This window comes from Aureococcus anophagefferens (assembly GCF_000186865.1).
Source record: "Aureococcus anophagefferens unplaced genomic scaffold AURANscaffold_57, whole genome shotgun sequence".
Classification (NCBI taxonomy): Eukaryota; class Pelagophyceae; order Pelagomonadales; family Pelagomonadaceae; genus Aureococcus; species Aureococcus anophagefferens.
The window spans coordinates 894-19118 of NW_008705610.1; the positions used below are offsets into that span (position 1 = coordinate 894).

Genomic DNA, 18225 nt, shown 5'->3' on the forward strand with positions numbered 1-18225 from the left:
CGCGACGGAGACGTTGTCAAGCGCGGCGAGGCCCAGCTTCGTTTTGACGTCGTTCACGTCCGTCGACAGTGCCACAATGGCCAGAGACGGCGATCCGTTGGACGAGAGAAAGACGATCGAGTGCGAGCCGGCGCGGGGGGCGGTGACCGCGGGAGACGCCGGGTCGACGGCGACGCAGGCGTCGGCTCCCGCGACCGGCGCGGGCGGGTCCGCACCCGCGTCCCAGGTGGCCTCGTGCCGGATCTCGAGCACCGACGCCGTCACGGGCGCGGGGCACTGGGACGCGAACCACGCCACCGTGTCAACCGGGGGGGGGGCGCCAGCGCTGATGAAGAGGCCTCGGCCGGCATCGACGAGCTGCTTGCAAAATGTCGTCCGAAGTCCCTCCTCGTCGCCCTCGAAGACCGCGTCGAAGGTGAAGCGCTGCGCCTCGGTCCCGCCCGGGTTCATGGTCACGCTGGGCGACGGATTCTGGTTCACGCGGACTTTTTCCGGGAGAGTTCCATGGACCCAACAGACGACGCGCAACGCCAAAGGCCGAGCCGGGTTTGGCGGCGCGGGTGGCTTGGGGGACGCGAGCGTCTCGCCAGCTTGGACCATCCTCATCAGCTCTTTGACGTCCACGGTCGGGTCGGACCCGCTACGCTTCCGCGGACGCGTTCCACCCCACGCGGCGAGGGGGTCGTTGCATTCGTCGCCTTCGATGCCGAGGAGCGGCTTGCTATCGACATCGCCGTTGTCGACTTCCCCGGTCTTGGACCTGTTCAGAACACTCTGACGCCGCGGCGTGCGGTTCATGGGTGAGAGGTCGTCCTGGCCCGCGAGAAGGTCCAGGAGTGGCTCCGTGTCGCTTTCTCCTCGCCCCCGGGGCGTCAAGCCGAAGGCCTGCTCCGCTCGCTCGTTTAGTCGGATGAGACTGCGCCGTTTTCGATCGACGTTGGAGCCGATCACGGATGGCTGCAGAATGGAGGTGACGACGCTGCGGCGTCGATCATGGAGCGGGTTCGTGACGAACCTGCGCGATTCGTCATTGTCGTCCATGGCCGCGAAGCGCGAGTCCGTCGGCAGTCTCCCCGGCGTGTCCAGAAAGGACTGCTCCGATCGCGACGTGTCCACCTCCGGCGCCGTCTCATCGTCGTCGTCGCTCTGGTCTTCGATCCTTTGGAACACCCTTTTGAATTGCCGTATCGGCGGCAGTTTCGTGCCCGCGGAGCTATCCTTCTGACTGCTGTCGTCGCCGTCGTTCGCATCGGAATTCCGGAAGAGGCCACGCAATGGTCCAATGAGCGGCAGTTTCACGGACGTTTGGGAGGGGGCGGTGCTGTCGACTTCTACGACCGTGTGCAGTGGCGGCAATTTTGTAGACTCTGAGGTCTCATCCTCGGAACGTGACGGGTCATCTCCCGACCAGCTTCCCTCAGCGGCGCCGCGCCCTGACACGAGATCGATTGCGTCTGCGACATCGTCTTTGAGATCGCGGAATAGGTTGTGGATCTTTGACTTGGGGGATTCTTCCTCGGGGGTTCGTGGTGTCCGAGACTGGCGCCGCGCGGATGATGCAGCGGAGTACGTCGGAGGCACGGGTGGCGGCGATACTGGCTCGTCGTCGGTGTTCGTCGGCACTGGTGCGAGTGGCGGTGGGGACGTGGCCAGATGGCTCGCGACGAGCGGCGATGAGCAGATTCGAAAACTGTCGAGCTCCGTGACGCGACGACCCGGCGGTAGCGGCGGTGCCGGTAGTGTCGCCTCCGACAAGTGGGGAATGACCTTCGAGGACGACCGTGGGCGTCCGCCATCTCGTGGCGAGGTCTTTGTCATCTCGAGGGCGCCGATCTCTTCGCGGACGCTGCCTCGCGGCGTTAGGAATCGACCGACGGGACTTGTTTTCGCTGTCAGCGTGGGTGTCGGCGGTCGCCGGCGTTTCCGAGGGCGAACCACGCGGTAGATACACGGGCATGCGAGCATCAGACTCCCTAATATCAGCCAAATTGATGATGTTTCCATGAAATGGCGTTCTCGTTCTCGACCGGACGTGCTGAACGAAAGCACCGAGGTTGGGTATGCGGACTGCGTGGGTTCGTAGGTCGACGGGCGCTTCGTCGGAAGGTACAGCGACGCCGTCGGCTCGTATGTCGGGCTGGTCGCGCTCGGCGGAGCCGTCGTGGGTTCGTAAGTCGACGGGCGTTTCGTCGGAAGGTACAGCGACGCCGTCGGCTCGTATGTCGGGCTGGTCGCGCTCGGCGGAGCCGTCGTGGGTTCGTAAGTCGACGGGCGCTTCGTCGGAAGGTACAGCGACGCCGTCGGCTCGTATGTCGGGCTGGTCGCGCTCGGCGAAGCCGTCGTGGGTTCGTAGGTCGACGGGCGCTTCGTCGGAAGGTACATTGGGGTCGTCGGCTCGTATGTCGGGCTGCTCGTGCTCGGCGAAGCCGTCGTGGGTTCGTAGGTCGACGGGCGCTTCGTCGGAAGGTACAGCGACGCCGTCGGCTCGTATGTCGGGCTGGTCGCGCTCGGCGGAGCCGTCGTGGGTTCGTAGGTCGACGGGCGCTTCGTCGGAAGGTACAGCGACGCCGTCGGCTCGTATGTCGGGCTGGTCGCGCTCGGCGGAGCCGTCGTGGGTTCGTAGGTCGACGGGCGCTTCGTCGGAAGGTACAGCGACGCCGTCGGCTCGTATGTCGGGCTGGTCGTGCTCGGCGAAGCCGTCGTGGGTTCGTAGGTCGACGGGCGCTTCGTCGGAAGGAACATTGGGGTTGACGTCTTGGGGACTGTGGTAGGAGTTGCCGTCTGCTGCGAGGTCGGAAGCAGGCGAGGGATGGGCGTGGGCAGACTCGATGGCGCGCTGGTCGGGCTTGGAGCTGGTGCTGGCGTCGGCAGGCTCGATGGCGTTGCGGTAGGGCTCATGGTGGGCCTCTCGCTCGGCAAAGACGTTGGTCCCGGCGCTGGAGCTGGGCTCGGATAGTTTGACGGCGATGCCGTCGGGCTCGGCGTAGACGGGGTTGCCGTCGGTCTATCGTACATGTTGCCTCCTTCCACGCAGACGTGTTCCGCGCAGCCGACATTCGGGCACGTGAAGTGGTGCAAGCCCTCGTCCACAAACACGGCGTTGGCGTCCGCATCCGCGTCGTCCCCCCCTTCGAGGCGAACCTCGTAGCAGCTGTCGGGCAGGCACACAAATTGTGTCGCGGAGACCTCCTCGTCCTCAAGCGTTGTGGTAGCAACCACCGCCCCGTCGTCCAGCGACTCGATCACCAGCGTCGCGCGGCTCCCGCTGAGGCGAACGCGGTAGACAGAGGCGCCGGCCGCGCACGAGAGGCTCGGCATGGGTGATGGACCGGCAGAGGGGGCGGCGGACGGTACCGAGCTCGTCGGCATGTTGCTCGGCCTGGGCGTCGGACAAGGAGACGGCGGGGTCGATGGAACAGGCGTCGGCTCGGGCGTCGGCTGGGGCGTCGGCGCGGGCGTGAAAGACACCTCGAACTCGATCGAGTCCGCCAGCCTCGCGTCGTCCGAGCACGTCAGCGTCAGCGTGTACTCGTTGACCTCCGCGTCGCCAGAGACGACCTTCATCTGCTGGCCGTCGTTCTCCGTCGTCTCCGCTCGGACGACGGTCCCGTCCGCGGCCGAGACCTCGACGTCCACGGTCGCGCAGGCGCCGGGGTCGCCGCGGTAGACCCAGAGGACCTCGCACTCGACGCCGGAGACGCAGGTCGAGCCGGAGCCGATGCTCGTGATGCGCAGGAAGGAGGCCGTCGGGGCGAGCGTGGGGGACGCGCTGGGGGTCGCGCTGGGGCTCGAGGACGGACGAAGGTCCGGGGCGCAGGATGAAATCTCCATGCAAACGATGGGTCTTCCACGCCCGCAGCTCCCATCCACCCAGTAGCCATAGTTCCGCCACAGGTCCACACAGCTAATTGGGGTATTGTTCGGCTCACCGGAGCCCCAATTTTCGTAGCTCGTCGAAGAGCCGTCGACCCATGTATGACTCCCGTCGGTCCGATCAGCAGTTCCTCCAATGTGCGTGTATATATTAGCCGGGTTTGGCAACACCGCGTTGATAGCCGCATTCTCCTCCGCGCTGTTGGCAGTAGCAAGCTCATAGCCGTCGCTTTGACATGCCGAACGTGCATTGTCGAAAGATAGGAAAGTATCGTAGTAGTGAAAGCGCTTCTCGCCGCACGGCATCGAGGGCGTCGACGATGGCACCGGGGTCGGCTGTGGCGTGGGCTCGTACGTACAGGCAGCGACTTCGTTGAGATTGAGCTCTCGATCTTTGCCCGGGAGCACAAGAGTCAAATATCGGCCATGAGCACCACAGTGTAGAAGCAAGGGGCTGACCCGACGTTGGTTCGGCGCAGTCGCGTTGGCGCAAAGTGTGGCCGAGGTCGAGAGCACATCGCGGGCGCCAGAGCGCGGCAAAGACGCCGAAGTCTCGCCAACCCAGATCTCGAAGAAGTCGAGACGACCCCAGCAGCAGTTTGCGCGATTGAATACGTAAACTTCATCAGCGCCGTACGACGCCCCAAAGTCGATCTGAAGCCACGCGTCAGTACCTTTGTTCGAATGGCACCCGCCACCATAGCAGCTTTCGTGTCCCGAATAGCTGTTGTCGATGCAAAGCTCCGCTCCACAGCCCCACCCGGTTGTGCTCATGGATGCGGAGACCCGCGGAATTTTTCGGCAACCCGCGTTGATTGGCAACTGCTCCATAGACGGCGATACCGTCAGTGTCGGCGCGAGACTTGGGCTAGCGGAGAAAGTCGTCGGCTCCGCAGACGACGGGTTGGGCGTCGGCTGCGGGGATGCGGTCGGTGTGATGGTTGGGTCGGAGGAGGCCGTCGGGGGGAACGAAGGCGCGTGGGTGGCGCAGTCGTTCTCGTACCAGGCGACCGTGTCTTCGTCGAGGGACGCCGAGAGGACGTCGGCGTCGCCGTCCTGGTCGAGATCGATCGCGAAGACGGAGACGGCGCTGTTTGCTGAGTTCGTGATGATGCGCTCGGCGAAGGACTGCGAGCCGTCGTTCTCGTACCACGCGACCGTGTCGTCGTCTTTGGACGCCGACAGCGCGTCGACGTCGCCATCGCCGTCGACGTCGAGCGCGAAGACGGCGAGGACGTAGTCTGCCGCGTTGCTGATGACGCGCTCCGTGAAGGATTGGGATCCGTCGTTCTCGTGCCACGCGACCGTGTCGCTCACGGAGGACGCCGACAGCGCGTCCACGTCGCCGTCACCGTCGACATCGATCGGGAAGACCGCGTGGGCGCCATTCGCGAGCGTCGTGATGATGCGCTCCGTGAAGGACTGGGCCCCGTCGTTCTCGTACCATGCGATCGTGTCATCGCTGTGGGATGCTGACAGGACGTCGACGTCGCCGTCGTCGTCGACGTCAATTGCAAAGACACATAGGACCAGGTCCGCCGAGTTCGTGATTGTGCGCTCCGTAAAGGATTGAGCTTCGTCGTTTTCGTACCACGCGACAGTGTCGTCGTCCCTTGACGCCGAGAGCACGTCCACGCCGCCGTCGCCGTCGACGTCGAAGGCAAAGACGGAGTTGGCGCCATTCGCCGAGTTGGTGATGACACGGTCCGTGAAAGACTGCGAGCCGTCGTTCTCGTACCACGCGATCGTGTCGTCGGACAGAGACGCCGACATTGGGTCCACGTCGCCGTCGCCGCCGACGTCGATCGCGTAGACGAAGTTGGCACCGTCCGCCGAGTTCGTGATCACGCGCTCGGTGAAGGCGACGCTCGCGCAGCGCACGGTGGGCCGCGGCGTCGGGGCGGCGGTTGTTGTAGGCGCGAGGCTCGTCGTCGGCGCGCGCGACAGCGTGGGCGACAACGTGGGCGCTTGCGTACCGCAGTCGTTCTCGTGCCAGGCGACGGTGTCGTCGCTACCCGACGCCGACAGCGCGTCGACGTCGCCGTCGCCGTCGACGTCGATCGCGAAGACGAAAACGGCGCTGCCTGCAAGCGTCGTGATGGCGCGCTCCGTGAAGGACCCGGACCCGTCGTGCTCGTACCACGCGACCGCGGACTTCGACGCCGACAGCGCATCGACGTCGCCGTCGCCGTCGACGTCGATCGCGAAGACGGAACGGGCATATTCCTCGCTATCACTGATGACGTGTTCAGTGAAGGACTGGGAGCCGTCATTCTTGTGCCAGGCGACCGTGTCGTCGTTGCGCGACGCCGAAAAAACGTCGACGTCGCCGTCGCCGTCAACGTCTATGGGGTAGGCGAAATTTGCGGCCTCCGCCGAGTTTGTGATCACGCGCCTCGTGAAGAACTCGAAACCGTTGTTCTCGTACCACGCGACCGTGTCGTCGCCGTGGGACGCTGAGAGCGCGTCGACGTCCCCGTCGCCATCCAAGTCGATCGCGAAGACGAAGACGGCCCATTCTGCGCTGTTACTGATTACTCGCTCCATGAAGGATTGAGACCCGTCGTTCTCGTACCACGCGATCGTGTCGTCGTCGTAGGACGCCGATAGCGCATCGACATCGCCGTCGCCGTCCACGTCGATCGCGAAGACGTAGGTAGCGCGGTCCGCCGAGTTCGTGATGACGTGCTCTACGAACGACTGGGTCCCATCGTTCTCGTACCACGCGACCGTGCCTCCGCTCGTGTCGTCGTTCATGGACGCGGAAAGCACATCCATGTCGCCGTCGCCGTCGAGGTCAATCGCGTAGGCGGATTTGGCAGTGTCGGCTGAGTTGGTGATGCCGCTCTCGGTGAAGGACTCTGAGCCGTCGTTCTCGTACCACGCGACTTTGTCGTCCCTGCGAGATGCCGACAGCGCGTCGACGTCGCCGTCGCCGTCGACGTCGATGGCGTAGACGGACCAGGCCGCGTCCGCCGAGTTCGTGATGACGCGCTCGGAGAAGGCGACGCTGGTGCAGAGGACCGTGGGCCGGGGCGAGGGGTTGGGCGTCGGCTGCGGGGTCGCGGTCGGTGTGAGGGTTGGGTCGGAGGAGGCCGTCGGCGCGTGCGTCCCGCAGTCGTTCTCGTACCAGGCGACGGTGTCGTCGTCGCGGGACGCCGAGAGCACGTCGACGTCGCCGTCAGCGTCGAGATCGATCGCGTAGACGCCGGCGGCGCCGTTCGCGGAGTTCGTGATGACGCGCTCCGTGAAGGACTGGGACCCGTCGTTCTCGTACCACGCGACCGTGTCGTCGTCGCGGGACGCCGACAGCGCGTCCACGTCGCCGTCGCCGTCGACGTCGATCGCGAAGACGGCGAGGACGAAGTTCGCGCCGTTGCTGATGACGCGCTCCGTGAAGGATTGGGATCCGTCGTTCTCGTGCCAGGCGACGATGTCCTCGTCCCGATGCGCGGCGAGCACGTCCACGTCGCCGTCGCCGTCGACGTCGATCGGGTGGACCCAGCGGGCGCCGTTGGCCGAGTTGCTGATGACGCGCCTGGTGAAGGACTGGGACCCGTCGTTCTCGTACCACGCGATCGTGTCGGTGTTGTCGCTTTCCACCGACAGGGTATCCACGTCACTGTCGCCATCAACGTCGATCGCAGGGACGTTAGTCCCCTCCGAGCTAGCAATGACGTGCCCGGTGAAGGATTGGGCCCCGTCATTCTCGTACCAGGCGACGGTGTCATCTCTGTGGGAAGCTGAGAGCACGTCCACGTCGCCGTTGCCATCGACGTCGATCGCGAAGACTGAGTTGACACCATCCGCTGCCATGGTGATGATGTATTCGGTGAAGGACTGGGCCGCGTCGTTCTCGAACCAGGCGACCGTGTCGTCATTGCTAGATGCTGACACGATGTCGACGGCGCCGTCGCCGTCGATGTCGATCGCGTAGATATGATAAGCCTGGTCTGCCGAGTTCGTGACGACGCGCTCGGCATAGGACTGGGACCCGTCGTTCTCGTACCATGCGAACGTGTCGTCGTTGTAGGACGCCGACAGCGCGTCGACGTCGCTGTCGCCGTCGACGTCGATGGCGAAGACGGAGTTGGCACCGTCCGCCGAGTTCGTGATGACGCGCTCGGTGAAGGCGACGCTCGCGCAGCGCACGGTGGGTCGCGGCGTCGGGGCGGCGGTTGTTGTAGGCGCGGGGCTCGTGGTTGGCGCGGGACTCGCGGACGGCGCCGTGGTCGGCGCCGACGAAGGGGCAAAGCTCGGATGCGGGGTCGCTGTCGGTGTGAGAGTTGGGCCGGATGAGGCCGTCGGCAGAGTCGTCGGCTCCATGCCAGGTATGTAATTGAGATGCTTGCATTCATCCCAGCTTCCACCATTACACTCGCAGTCCATGTATTCGAGGGTTGGAGGACAATTGTACGGCTCGGCGAAAACCCCTCCATACTTGGTCGGCTCTCTACATCCGCTCCAGCACCAGTCACTATCGACGACACCTCCGTGCCAGTTGGTGACGCCGGTGCGCGTTTGAAGGGGACACGAAGGGTGATTGTCACCATTGCAGCAGTTACAACACGCGCACCAAGCTTCGGCAGAACGCAGCATAGCGGCAAAAGACATCCCGATGATCCAGCTGCGATATCCGACTGACCGGCTGCGCGTGTTCGTTCGGTTCCGGCGGCGTGACCTCATCGACATCCCGCAGCAAGCGACCAAAACGAGACACGAAATCAACGCCTGGACGTCCAGCGCGCCGTCACCGGTCGTGCGGCACGCAGCGGAGTCCGGACAAACGTCGTGATCCCCGTCGCCATCGACGTCCGTCAGACGCGCCCGGATGCCATAGCTGTCCATTGAGGTCGCAATTTTGTGCTTCGTGAAGGAGTCGGCCCCGTCGCTCTCGTACCAGTCCGGCGTGCAGCCCATAGTCGTCACGGCCGACGTGTCCCAGCCGCTGATGTCGTCGTTGACGGACTGCGCGTTCGCGTTGTAATGCGCGCAGTCCGAAAAACCACAAAACAGCTCCGACATGTCCGTCACGGCGGAGACGTCCCACGTCGAGATGTGGCCGTACGTCAGCGTCGCCGCGTCCGCGTCCGCGAGCCACGCGTCGACCGCGGTCTCGAGCTCGCTCTTGTCCACGAAGCTGTGCGAGGTCTGGAGCCGCCTCTTCTTCGGCGCGCCGCCGTCCGCGGCGCGCCCGTCGAAGGACGGTATCGTCGAGACGGCGCCCGGCATCTCGTCCCGCGCGCCGCGCTCGTTCTGCGCCCCGTCCGAAATCGTGAAGAAGGAGATGCTACAGAGCAACCAGATCCTCTTGAAACCAAAGACGGCCCGCGGCGGCCTGCGGCGCGCCCCGTCGTGCTCGCGTTTGGAGGCCGGCGCGCAGTAGCGCTCCTTCGTGGCGACGAGCTTCTGGAGTAAAGCCTTGGCCTGAAGGAGCACCAGGACGACGCTCAGTACGACAACCGCGACCGTGAGGCCCGCGAGGACCGCGCCGACTCCGACCACGGACCAGCTCTCGTCCTTGGTCACCTCGGCCGAGATCAAGAGGCCGGAAAACGTGGCGAGCACGAGCACCATGGAAGCGACGATCGCGAGAGCGTTGTCGAGGTGGTTCGAAAAGGGCCGAGCGATCGAATAGAGCGCGAGCGATAGAAATGCGGTCAAGAGGCCGTAGGCGAGCTGCGTCGAGGAGCCGGGCTGGACGGTCACCGCGACGGCCGTGACGAGGAGGCGGCGGACGCTCTCCGTTATTTCGAACCACCAGAACATCGGCAGGTAGTGCATCCAGAGGAAGCCGATGCTCTTCAGCGTGGAGTCGTCGCCCGCGCGGCGCTGCGCGTTCTTGCTCTGCTCCGCGAGGGACGCGCGGCCGCACCGCTCGACGGTCTCTGTCTCTTCGAGGCGGACGCGCCGCGCGCCGTCGTCGCCGAGCGGGGGGTCGATCGCGCGGCGGCGCGCGACCACCAGAGTCGTGAACAGAGCCACGATGCCGATGGGGTAGACGAAGACGCACATGATCGCGTAGGCACTGAAGGCCCTAAATTTGGACGTCTCGCAGCAGGATATGGAGTAGTCGCACGCGAGCAAGCTGCGCCCGTCGTCGAACGAATCGTCGCAGGCGAACGCTTGGAATATCGACGTCGAGGTGGAGCTGAAGACGAAGAAACAAAGTTTGAGGAAGAGGTCTATGCACCTGGCCTTCGAAACCACGGCGACGGTTCCGAGAGCCGCCGACGCGAGAACCGGTCCGATCGTCACGGCCAGCAGCCTGTCGTAAAACGAAAGCTTCTTGACCATACATTCCAGGTGGATCAACGAGAAGAGGTCGAGATTCAGCGGATTGAACAGGCTGAGGACTCGCGTCAGCTGATCGGGCCAGTACACGTGATAGTAGATGTCCGGGAGGTACGACATCGTCTGGAGGAAAACGACGAGGATCTTGACTTTGGCCATGATCGCCTCCTCGATGGCGGAGACGATGGCGTCGGAGTCGAAGCGCTCAAACGAGGGGTATTTGACGTCGAGGATGGTGAGCAGGTCCAGCAAGCGCGGCGGCTTCAGAGACGGGAAAGCCGCGCGGACGGCGGCGAGGAGCGCGTCGAGGTCGACGATCTCCGGGAGATTCGGCAGGACCTCGCGGAGGACCTCGAGGAGCCCGTCGAGCTGGGGCGGCTCGAGGCTCGGGAACGCGGAACGAACGGCGTCGAGGACGAGATCGAGCCTCAGAGACGCGAGCGTCGGCATGCCGTCGAGAATCTCGAAGACCAGCCGCAGATCGGCCAAGTCCGGCACGTCGGGGAGCTTGAGCTCGAGGGCGGCGACGAACCGCTCGAAAAAGCGGTCCATGCCCCACGACTTCTCGAGCGCGTCGGCGATGGACGCCTCGAGACTCTCTCGCACCGGCTCCAGGATGCGGTCCGCGCGGTCCGCCGCGGAGCTCGCCTCGCCCTCGAGGCTCCAGGTGACCGCGTACGTCGCGTCGCCGATGCGGAACGCGTCCGCGAGGTCGTCGCCCGCGACGACGAGATAGACGAAGGCGTCGCGCTTCGTGCGGCGGATCCGCTGGAAGGTCGACCCCGTCGCGACGGACGCGGCCTCGACGATGGCCTCGTCGCCGACGCTCTCCGGGACGGATCGCACGCAGGCGACGGCGGGCCTCGCGCGCGGCGTCTTCGGCGGTCTCTCGGGCGGCGGCTCCTCTTCCGAGTCGTAGGGGCCCACGCGGCGATTCAGCTCCGCCAACGTAGGTTCGGTTCGAGGCTCGGGCGCGTGGACATCCCGAGGCCTCGTCGCGGGCTCGGTCCCCGGAAGGGGCGCCTCGGCCGCCGCGCCGCCGCCGTCGTTGTCGTAGAACGCGCCCCCGCCGGGGGCCTCGTGCTCGAAGGCGCCGGTGACGGTGCCGTCGGGGGGCAGGGTCATCGTCGTGTGATCGTCGCTATCGTACTCGCCGGGCGCCTCGTGCTCGAAGGCGCCGGCGACGGCGCCGTCGGGGGGCGCGGTCATCGTCGCGTGCTCGTGGAACGCGCCCCCGCCGGGCGCCTCGTGCTCGAAGGCGCCGGTGACGGCGCCGTCGGGGGGCAGGGTCATCGTCGTGTGATCGTCGCTATCGTACTCGCCGGGCGCCTCGTGCTCGAAGGCGCCGGCGACGGCGCCGTCGGGGGGCGCGGTCATCGTCGCGTGCTCGCAGAACGCGCCCCCGCCGGGCGCCTCGTGCTCGAAGGCGTCGGTGACAGCGCCGTCGGGGGGCAGGGTCATCGTCGTGTGATCGTCGCTATCGTACTCGCCGGGCGCCTCGTGCTCGAAGGCGCCGGCGACGGCGCCGTCGGGGGGCGCGGTCATCGTCGCGTGCTCGCAGAACGCGCCCCCGCCGGGCGCCTCGTGCTCGAAGGCGTCGGTGACAGCGCCGTCGGGGGGCAGGGTCATCGTCGTGTGGTCGTCGCTATCGTACTCGCCCGGCGCCGGCTCGGGCTCGGGATCGGGCTCGGCCGCGGCGACGTCGTCCAGGTCCGTGTAGAGCGGAGCGATCTTGCTGACTTTGCTCGGGCTCTTCGGCGACGAAGCCGCTGGCAGCTGCCTCGAGGCGGCTCTGCGGACTGCCTTGCGTACCGCGTGCATCACCAGGAACGGCGACGTGACGAAGAGGACGAGGAGCAACACGTGAAATCCGAAAAAGTGGCGGAACCTCCTTGCTGCCGCGGCGTCGCAGGCGTGACACTGGCCGGTGGACATGTCGCGATAAAAATCGCGCTCGCAGGCCGCGCACAGCGTCTTGTAGTAGCCGTCCGCGCATCGCGAAGCGTTTCCCGCTCCGCCGACGCAGGCGTCCTCGCGGAAGCACTCCCTGACCTTCGACGAGCCGGGCGTCGTCCGCCAGCAGCCGTCGTGCACCGCGATCGTCTCGATGGTGGTTCCCTCGGCGCAGGTCGCGTGGTCGGGGCACGACACGCACCTCGAGCCGTCGACCGCGGTGTCGTCGTCCGCGAGGTAGAGGCCCTCTTCGCAGAAGTCGCAGGTCGTCGAGCCCTGACGGGACGTGCGCCCGAGCTGGAAGGATGAGCAGCGGTCGCAGCCAAGCTGGTCGCTCTGCGGCTGATACGTCGACGCCGGGCAGCGCTCACACTGCTTTTGCCCGGCCGCGGGCTGTCGACGGCCCGGCGCGCACGCCTCGCAGGCCGTGCTGAAGGGCTTGTCCGAGAATTCGCCCGCGGGGCAGGGGCGGCATTCGATCGAATCGGCCGTGAAATAGCCAGGCTGACAGACCTCGCAAAACAACCCCAGTGGACTGAACGTGCCGTTCTCGCAGGGCGCGCAGGTGATGTTACCGTCGCCGACGACGACCTCGCGTTCGCCGGGGAGGCAGTTCGAGCAAAATCGCTGCCCGAGTCCAGAGATCTTGCCGGCCGGGCAATCCGTGCAGACCTCTGCGGCGGGCGCGTTGGAATAGGTATTGTAGGGGCACAATTCGCACGACGTGGCCGTGGTCTCGTTGGCGAATTTGCCCACAGCGCAGGGCTTGCACGCGCCATCGAGCGGCACGTAGCCGTCGTCGCTATATTTGCCGGGTAGGCACCGCGGCCGCGTCGGCGCGGCGCTGGGCAAGCTCGACGGCGAGGCCGTCGGAGCGGTCGAAGGAGCGGCGGTCGGAGCGCCACTCGGAGCGCCGCTCGGCGCGGAGGTCGTCGGCCCGCTCGTCGTCGGCGTCGCAGAAGGAATCGCGGTGGTTGGGGCGGGAGTCGGTTTGGGGGTCGGCGTGGCCGTCGGCGCGGGAGTAAACGACACCTGAAAATCGATCGAATCCACGAGAGACACGTCGTCCGTGCACTTCAGGGTGAGCGTGAACTCGTTCGAACCCGCGTCGCCGGCGACGACCTGCATCTGCTGCCCGTCGTTGGCTATGGTCTGCGAGCCGACCTCGTTCCCGTCCGGGTCGGTCAGCGTGACTTTGACGGTCGCGCAGCCGGGGCTGCGGTACGCCCAGAGGAGCTCGCACTCGATGCCGTGGACGCACGTCGACGCGGTGCCGATGCTCGTGATCGCTAGAAACGAGGCCGTGGGCGGGGACGAAGGGGCGGGCGTCGGCTTCGGTGTGGTGGGATTTGGCGTTGGAGGCAAGAGCGCCGAGGGCGACGCCGTCGGCGGGTAGGTCGGCGGCGACGCGCTCGGCATGTAGGACGGCTGCGGCGTCTCGCAGTTTGACGAGAAGCTGACGCCGCAATCGGCGACGGCGCAGCCGGACGAGGTCGCGAAGTCTGAAGCGGCGGCGGAGCTCGAAATGCACCAGTCGAGGTCCTGGTCGAAGGCGGAAGCATCGTAGAACACCCCGCTCATGTCCGCGACGGACGCAGTGTTCCAGGCGCCGATGTCCTGGTCGAAGGCGTAAGCCGCTTCAAACATCCAGCTCATGTCCGTCACGGACGACGTGTCCCAGGCGCCGATGTCCTGGTTGAAGACGTCAGCATTGGCGAACATCCCGTTCATGTCCTTGACGGACGCCGTGTTCCAGGCGCCGATGTCCTCGTTAAAGGCATTAGCGCTGGAGAACATCCAGCTCATATCCGTGACGGATGCCGTGTTCCAGCCGCTGATGTCGGCGTTGAAGTCTGTAAATCTGAACAGCTCCGACATGTCCGTCACGGCCGACGTGTCCCACGTCGAGATGTGCCCGTACGTCAGCGTCGCGGCATCCGCGTCTGCGAGCCACGCGTCGACCGCGGTCCTGAAATTCACCTGAATTCAGTCTTGGTGGGTTTCGGCGTGGGACTCGGCGTGGGGTCTTCAGATGGACTCGGGGAGGGCGCCGAGGAGAGAGAGAAGGCCGTCGGCTTCGGCGTGGTGGGATTTCGCGTTGGAGTCGGAGTCGGCTGCGTCGGCGCCATGCCAGGTATGTAATTGAGATGCTTGCATTCATCCCAGCTTCCACCATTACACTCGCAGTCCATGTATTCGAGGGTTGGAGGACAATTGTACGGCTCGGCGAAAACCCCTCCATACCTGGTCGGCTCTCTGCATCCGCTCCAGCACCAGTCACTATCGACGACACCTCCGTGCCAGTTGGTGACGCCGGTGCGCGTTTGAAGGGGACACAAAGGGTGATTGTCACCATTGCAGCAGTTACAACACGCGCACCAAGCTTCGGCAGAACGCAGCATAGCGGCAAAAGACATCCCGATGATCCAGCTGCGATGTCCGACTGACGGGCTGCGCGTGTTCGTTCGGTTCCGGCGGCGTGACCTCATCGACATCCCGTAGCAAGCGACCAAAACGAGACACGAAATCAACGCCTGGACGTCCAGCGCGCCGTCACCGGTCGTGCGGCACGCAGCGGAGTCCGGACAAACGTCGTGATCCCCGTCGCCATCGACGTCCGTCAGACGCGCCCGGATGCCATAGCTGTCCATTGAGGTCGCAATTTTGTGCTTCGTGAAGGAGTCGGCCCCGTCGCTCTCGTACCAGTCCGGCGTGCAGCCCATAGTCGTCACGGCCGACGTGTCCCAGCCGCTGATGTCGTCGTTGACGGACTGCGCGTTCGCGTTGTAATGCGCGCAGTCCGAATCACCACAAAACAGCTCCGACATGTCCGTCACGGCGGAGACGTCCCACCTCGAGATGGGCCCGTACGTCAGCGTCGCCGCGTCCGCGTCCGCGAGCCACGCGTCCACCGCCGTCTCGAGCTCGCTCTTGTCCGCGAAGCTGTGCGAGGTCTGGAGCCGCCTCTTTTTCGGCGCGCCGCCGTCCGCGGCGCGCTCGGCGGGCCGCTCGAAGGACGACGTCTCGAAGACGCCCACCCGCCGCTCGTCCCGCGCGTCCCGCGCGTCCCGCAGCCCCGAGACCCCACCCGAGATCGTCAGGAGCGCGAGGCAGCGGCACATGATGCGATAGCATGACCCAGCCATGCTGGACCTGAGATTTCCGACCCGCTCGGCGTCACGGGAGGTGAAAGGAGGCTCGCGCGCCGCGCCCCGCGGCGCAGATCTTCGGTTGCCGCGCCCCCGCGTCGCCGCAACCCGCGCGGAAGGCTGCCGCTGCCCGCGCGACGAGTGTGAATTATCCAAAAGATTTGCTCAGAGCTTCTTGAACTGTAGTTGTATCGGTGAATTAAGAGCTGCGGTTCGAGGTGTGCCCGCGCTCGCAATCGACGCCCGTTGGCGCCGCGCGCGCACCCCACAAACGCCATACGACACCAAAAACACCGTCGCCGAGCCGCTCGAGGGCCACACAAACCAGGCCGACGCGTTTAAACGCCCGCCAAACCCGGCGCCGCGCACCCACAAAGACCGATGTCTATATTAGGTTTCCAATAAAATCAAAAATATTGCTTCTATTTTCTCTGCAAAATGTTTTTTTTTCTGATAACTTTTTTCGGTGTATACCCCCCCTCAGATTCAACGATGGGCGTCTCGGGCCTGCTCCCCATGTTCCGCGGGTCGACGCAGACGGTGCACGTGTCGCGCTACACGCACGAGGTTGTCGCCATCGACGGCTACGCGTGGCTGCACCGCGGCGTGCACGCCTGCGCGTCGGAGCTCGGCGCGGGCGGCGCGAGCGACAAGCACATCGAGTTCTGCATGGGCCGCGTGGCTTTACTGCTCCACTACAAGGTGAAGCCCCTGCTCGTCTTCGACGGCGGCGCGCTGCCGGCCAAGGCCGCCCAGGAGGCGAGCCGGCGCGGCAAGCGCGAGCACGCCAAGGCGATGGCGAGCCAGAAGGCGCGCGAGGACTCGCAGGAGGAGGCGCGCAAGTGGTACGCCAAGTGGTACGCCGGTCATGGCGAAGCAGCTCGTCGACGCCAGCGCGGCGCGCTGGGGCGACCGCGTCGACTTCCTCGTGGCGCCCTACGAGGCGGATTCGCAGCTCGCGCAGCTCGCGCGGTCCGGCGGCGATCGTGAGCGAGGACAGCGACAACCTCGCCTACGGCGCGCCGCGCGTGCTCTTCAAGCTCGACGCCGAGCGCCCAGCAGGTCGTGCTCGCGGACCTCTTCGCGGCGGGCCCGGACGTCAGCGCGATCGACGTCCGGAGCTGGACGCAGCATATGTTCGTGACCATGTGCGCGCTCGCGGGCTGCGACTACGTCGACGTCGAGGCCGTCAAGAACGCGCGCCGCCTCGTGGCGCGCTACAAGGACCGGATGAAGGTCCTGCGGGCCTTGAAGTGCGAGTGCGCGGCGTGCCCGGACGACTGCGAGGCGCGCGGCGCTGACCTTCGGCCACCAGTTGGTCTACGACAAAAAACGCACCGCCGTTGCCGGAGGCGGCGGCCCTGGTCCGACTTCCTCGGTGCGCCGCTCGACGCCGCCGTCGCTGCGGGCATCGCGCGCGCGAGGGTCCGGGGACACTACTAGGCTACGCCTCGGGGCAGAAGTCGCCAGCGAGGGCGAGGGCCGGGTCGGCGGTGGAGGCGCGCGGCGCCGAGGATCTGCCCGGAGGGAGAGCGGAGGTCGACGACGGGGGCGAGGTCGAGGACGAGCTCCTACGGTAGGGGGTTTTCCCGTTGAACACCCACGGCTCCACCCGGAGACGGGGACACTACTAGGCTACGCCTCGGGGCAGAAGTCGCCAGCGAGGGCGAGGGCCGGGTCGGCACGGTGGAGGCGCGCGGCGTCGAGGATCTGCCCGGGGGGGAGAGCGGAGGTCGACGACGAGGGCGACGTCGAGGACGAGCTCCTACGTCGCGCTCTTGACGACGGAAAGGATCCGCCGCGGAGCCAGCGATGTCCGCGTCGACCTCGAAATAGTCGGGCCCGGAGAAGTAGGGGAGCTGCCCTGGCGAGTTTGGCGGCGTTGTGGCCGCCGCCGACGGGCCCGAAGAACGAGCTTGGCGGCGTTGTGGAGAGCTTCAAGGGCCCCGGCGAGCTTGGCGTTGCCGCCGACGGCGCGGCGCGAGCCAGTTTCTCAACTTCAGCCGCGCGTCGCCGTTCGCGCGCGCGCACGCAGATGACGAAGTTGCCCGAAGGGCATGCAAAAGTTGAGGTCGAACTCGAAGACCTTGCCGCCGTCCGGCCCTTTGCGACGAAAGCGCCCGGGTGGCGCGCTTCGTGGAGCTGGGGCACGTCCGTGAGGAAGAGGGCGCACAAACTCGGCGCGCTCGGCACCTTGACGCGGTCGCAGAGGTAGCCGCCGCCGCGGGCTCGCTCCGGCAGTGCCCATCGTTCGTCGACGGCTAGGGCGGCAGGCCGCAGTGCGCGTCGCGGTCGTCGTCGGCGAGCGACGCCGCGGAGCCGCCCGGCGACGCCGCATCCGCGCACTCGTTGTCGCGGCCGTCGTCGTCGGACGCGCGCGTCGTCGCGGCCATCGTCTCGGACGTCCCACGGGGCGCCGAGCGCCTCGAGGATCGCCGCGGACCGCGCGTTGGGCAGCGCGCCGACGATCGACGCTCCAGGTGAAGTCGTCGCTCGAAGTCACCGCGTCATTTCCGACCTTCTCCGGTGGCGGCGCCGGCGCGGCTGCCTCTTGTCGTCCCAAATCTGGGCGCGTTCGCGGTCGCGTCGATGGCTCCGACATCGCGTCGATCGATCTGCTGAAGTAATGAAATAAATAAACACAAACTAAACATATACTATTGTACCTAGGTAGAGATACTACGGCAGCTGAGGTCCCGTGGGGATGTGCGTTCACCCTCGGACAGCAGGGCAACCCATCTAGGCTGCGCCCTGCCCCTGAGTTTACTATCTCGCTAGTAGTCAGACTACCTAGCTTCTGCCCCCGCTGGCTGTACACTCCTTCAGTTCGTTGTCTATAAAATTTGAAACTGGAATAGTATAACAGAGACGCCGGTGTACCGCCACTGCGTAGCCTCGATAGTTCACCCTCGGACAGCAGGGCAGCCCCACTAGGCTACCTTCCTGTCCCCGAGTT

At 65.8% G+C, this 18225-nt stretch overlaps 4 protein-coding genes across 4 annotated transcripts; 2 read left to right on the forward strand and 2 right to left on the reverse strand.

The window, feature by feature from the left end:
* Positions 1-2219: 2219 nt before the first annotated feature.
* AURANDRAFT_33917 (hypothetical protein) lies at positions 2220-2771 on the forward strand (the record flags this gene model as incomplete). The annotated part of the gene is made up of 1 exon (XM_009043523.1): positions 2220-2771. The coding sequence occupies one exon, from the start codon at positions 2220-2222 to the stop codon at positions 2769-2771; it is 552 nt and encodes a 183-aa protein (XP_009041771.1).
* Positions 2772-4878: 2107 nt separating this feature from the next.
* AURANDRAFT_11195 (hypothetical protein) lies at positions 4879-6513 on the reverse strand (the record flags this gene model as incomplete). Its single annotated transcript, XM_009043549.1, has 2 exons — positions 4879-5430; positions 6118-6513. Coding segments are annotated over 2 exons (948 nt in total), but the record flags the coding sequence as incomplete, so codon positions are not given.
* Positions 6514-12465: 5952 nt separating this feature from the next.
* AURANDRAFT_6899 (hypothetical protein) lies at positions 12466-12891 on the reverse strand (the record flags this gene model as incomplete). Its single annotated transcript, XM_009043548.1, has 2 exons — positions 12466-12669; positions 12712-12891. Coding segments are annotated over 2 exons (384 nt in total), but the record flags the coding sequence as incomplete, so codon positions are not given.
* Positions 12892-15761: 2870 nt separating this feature from the next.
* Positions 15762-17943, forward strand: AURANDRAFT_67936 (hypothetical protein; the record flags this gene model as incomplete). Its single annotated transcript, XM_009043524.1, has 3 exons — positions 15762-16126; positions 16310-16522; positions 17940-17943. 3 exons carry the CDS (start codon positions 15762-15764, stop codon positions 17941-17943), a joined length of 582 nt encoding a protein of 193 aa, XP_009041772.1.
* Positions 17944-18225: the final 282 nt, after the last annotated feature.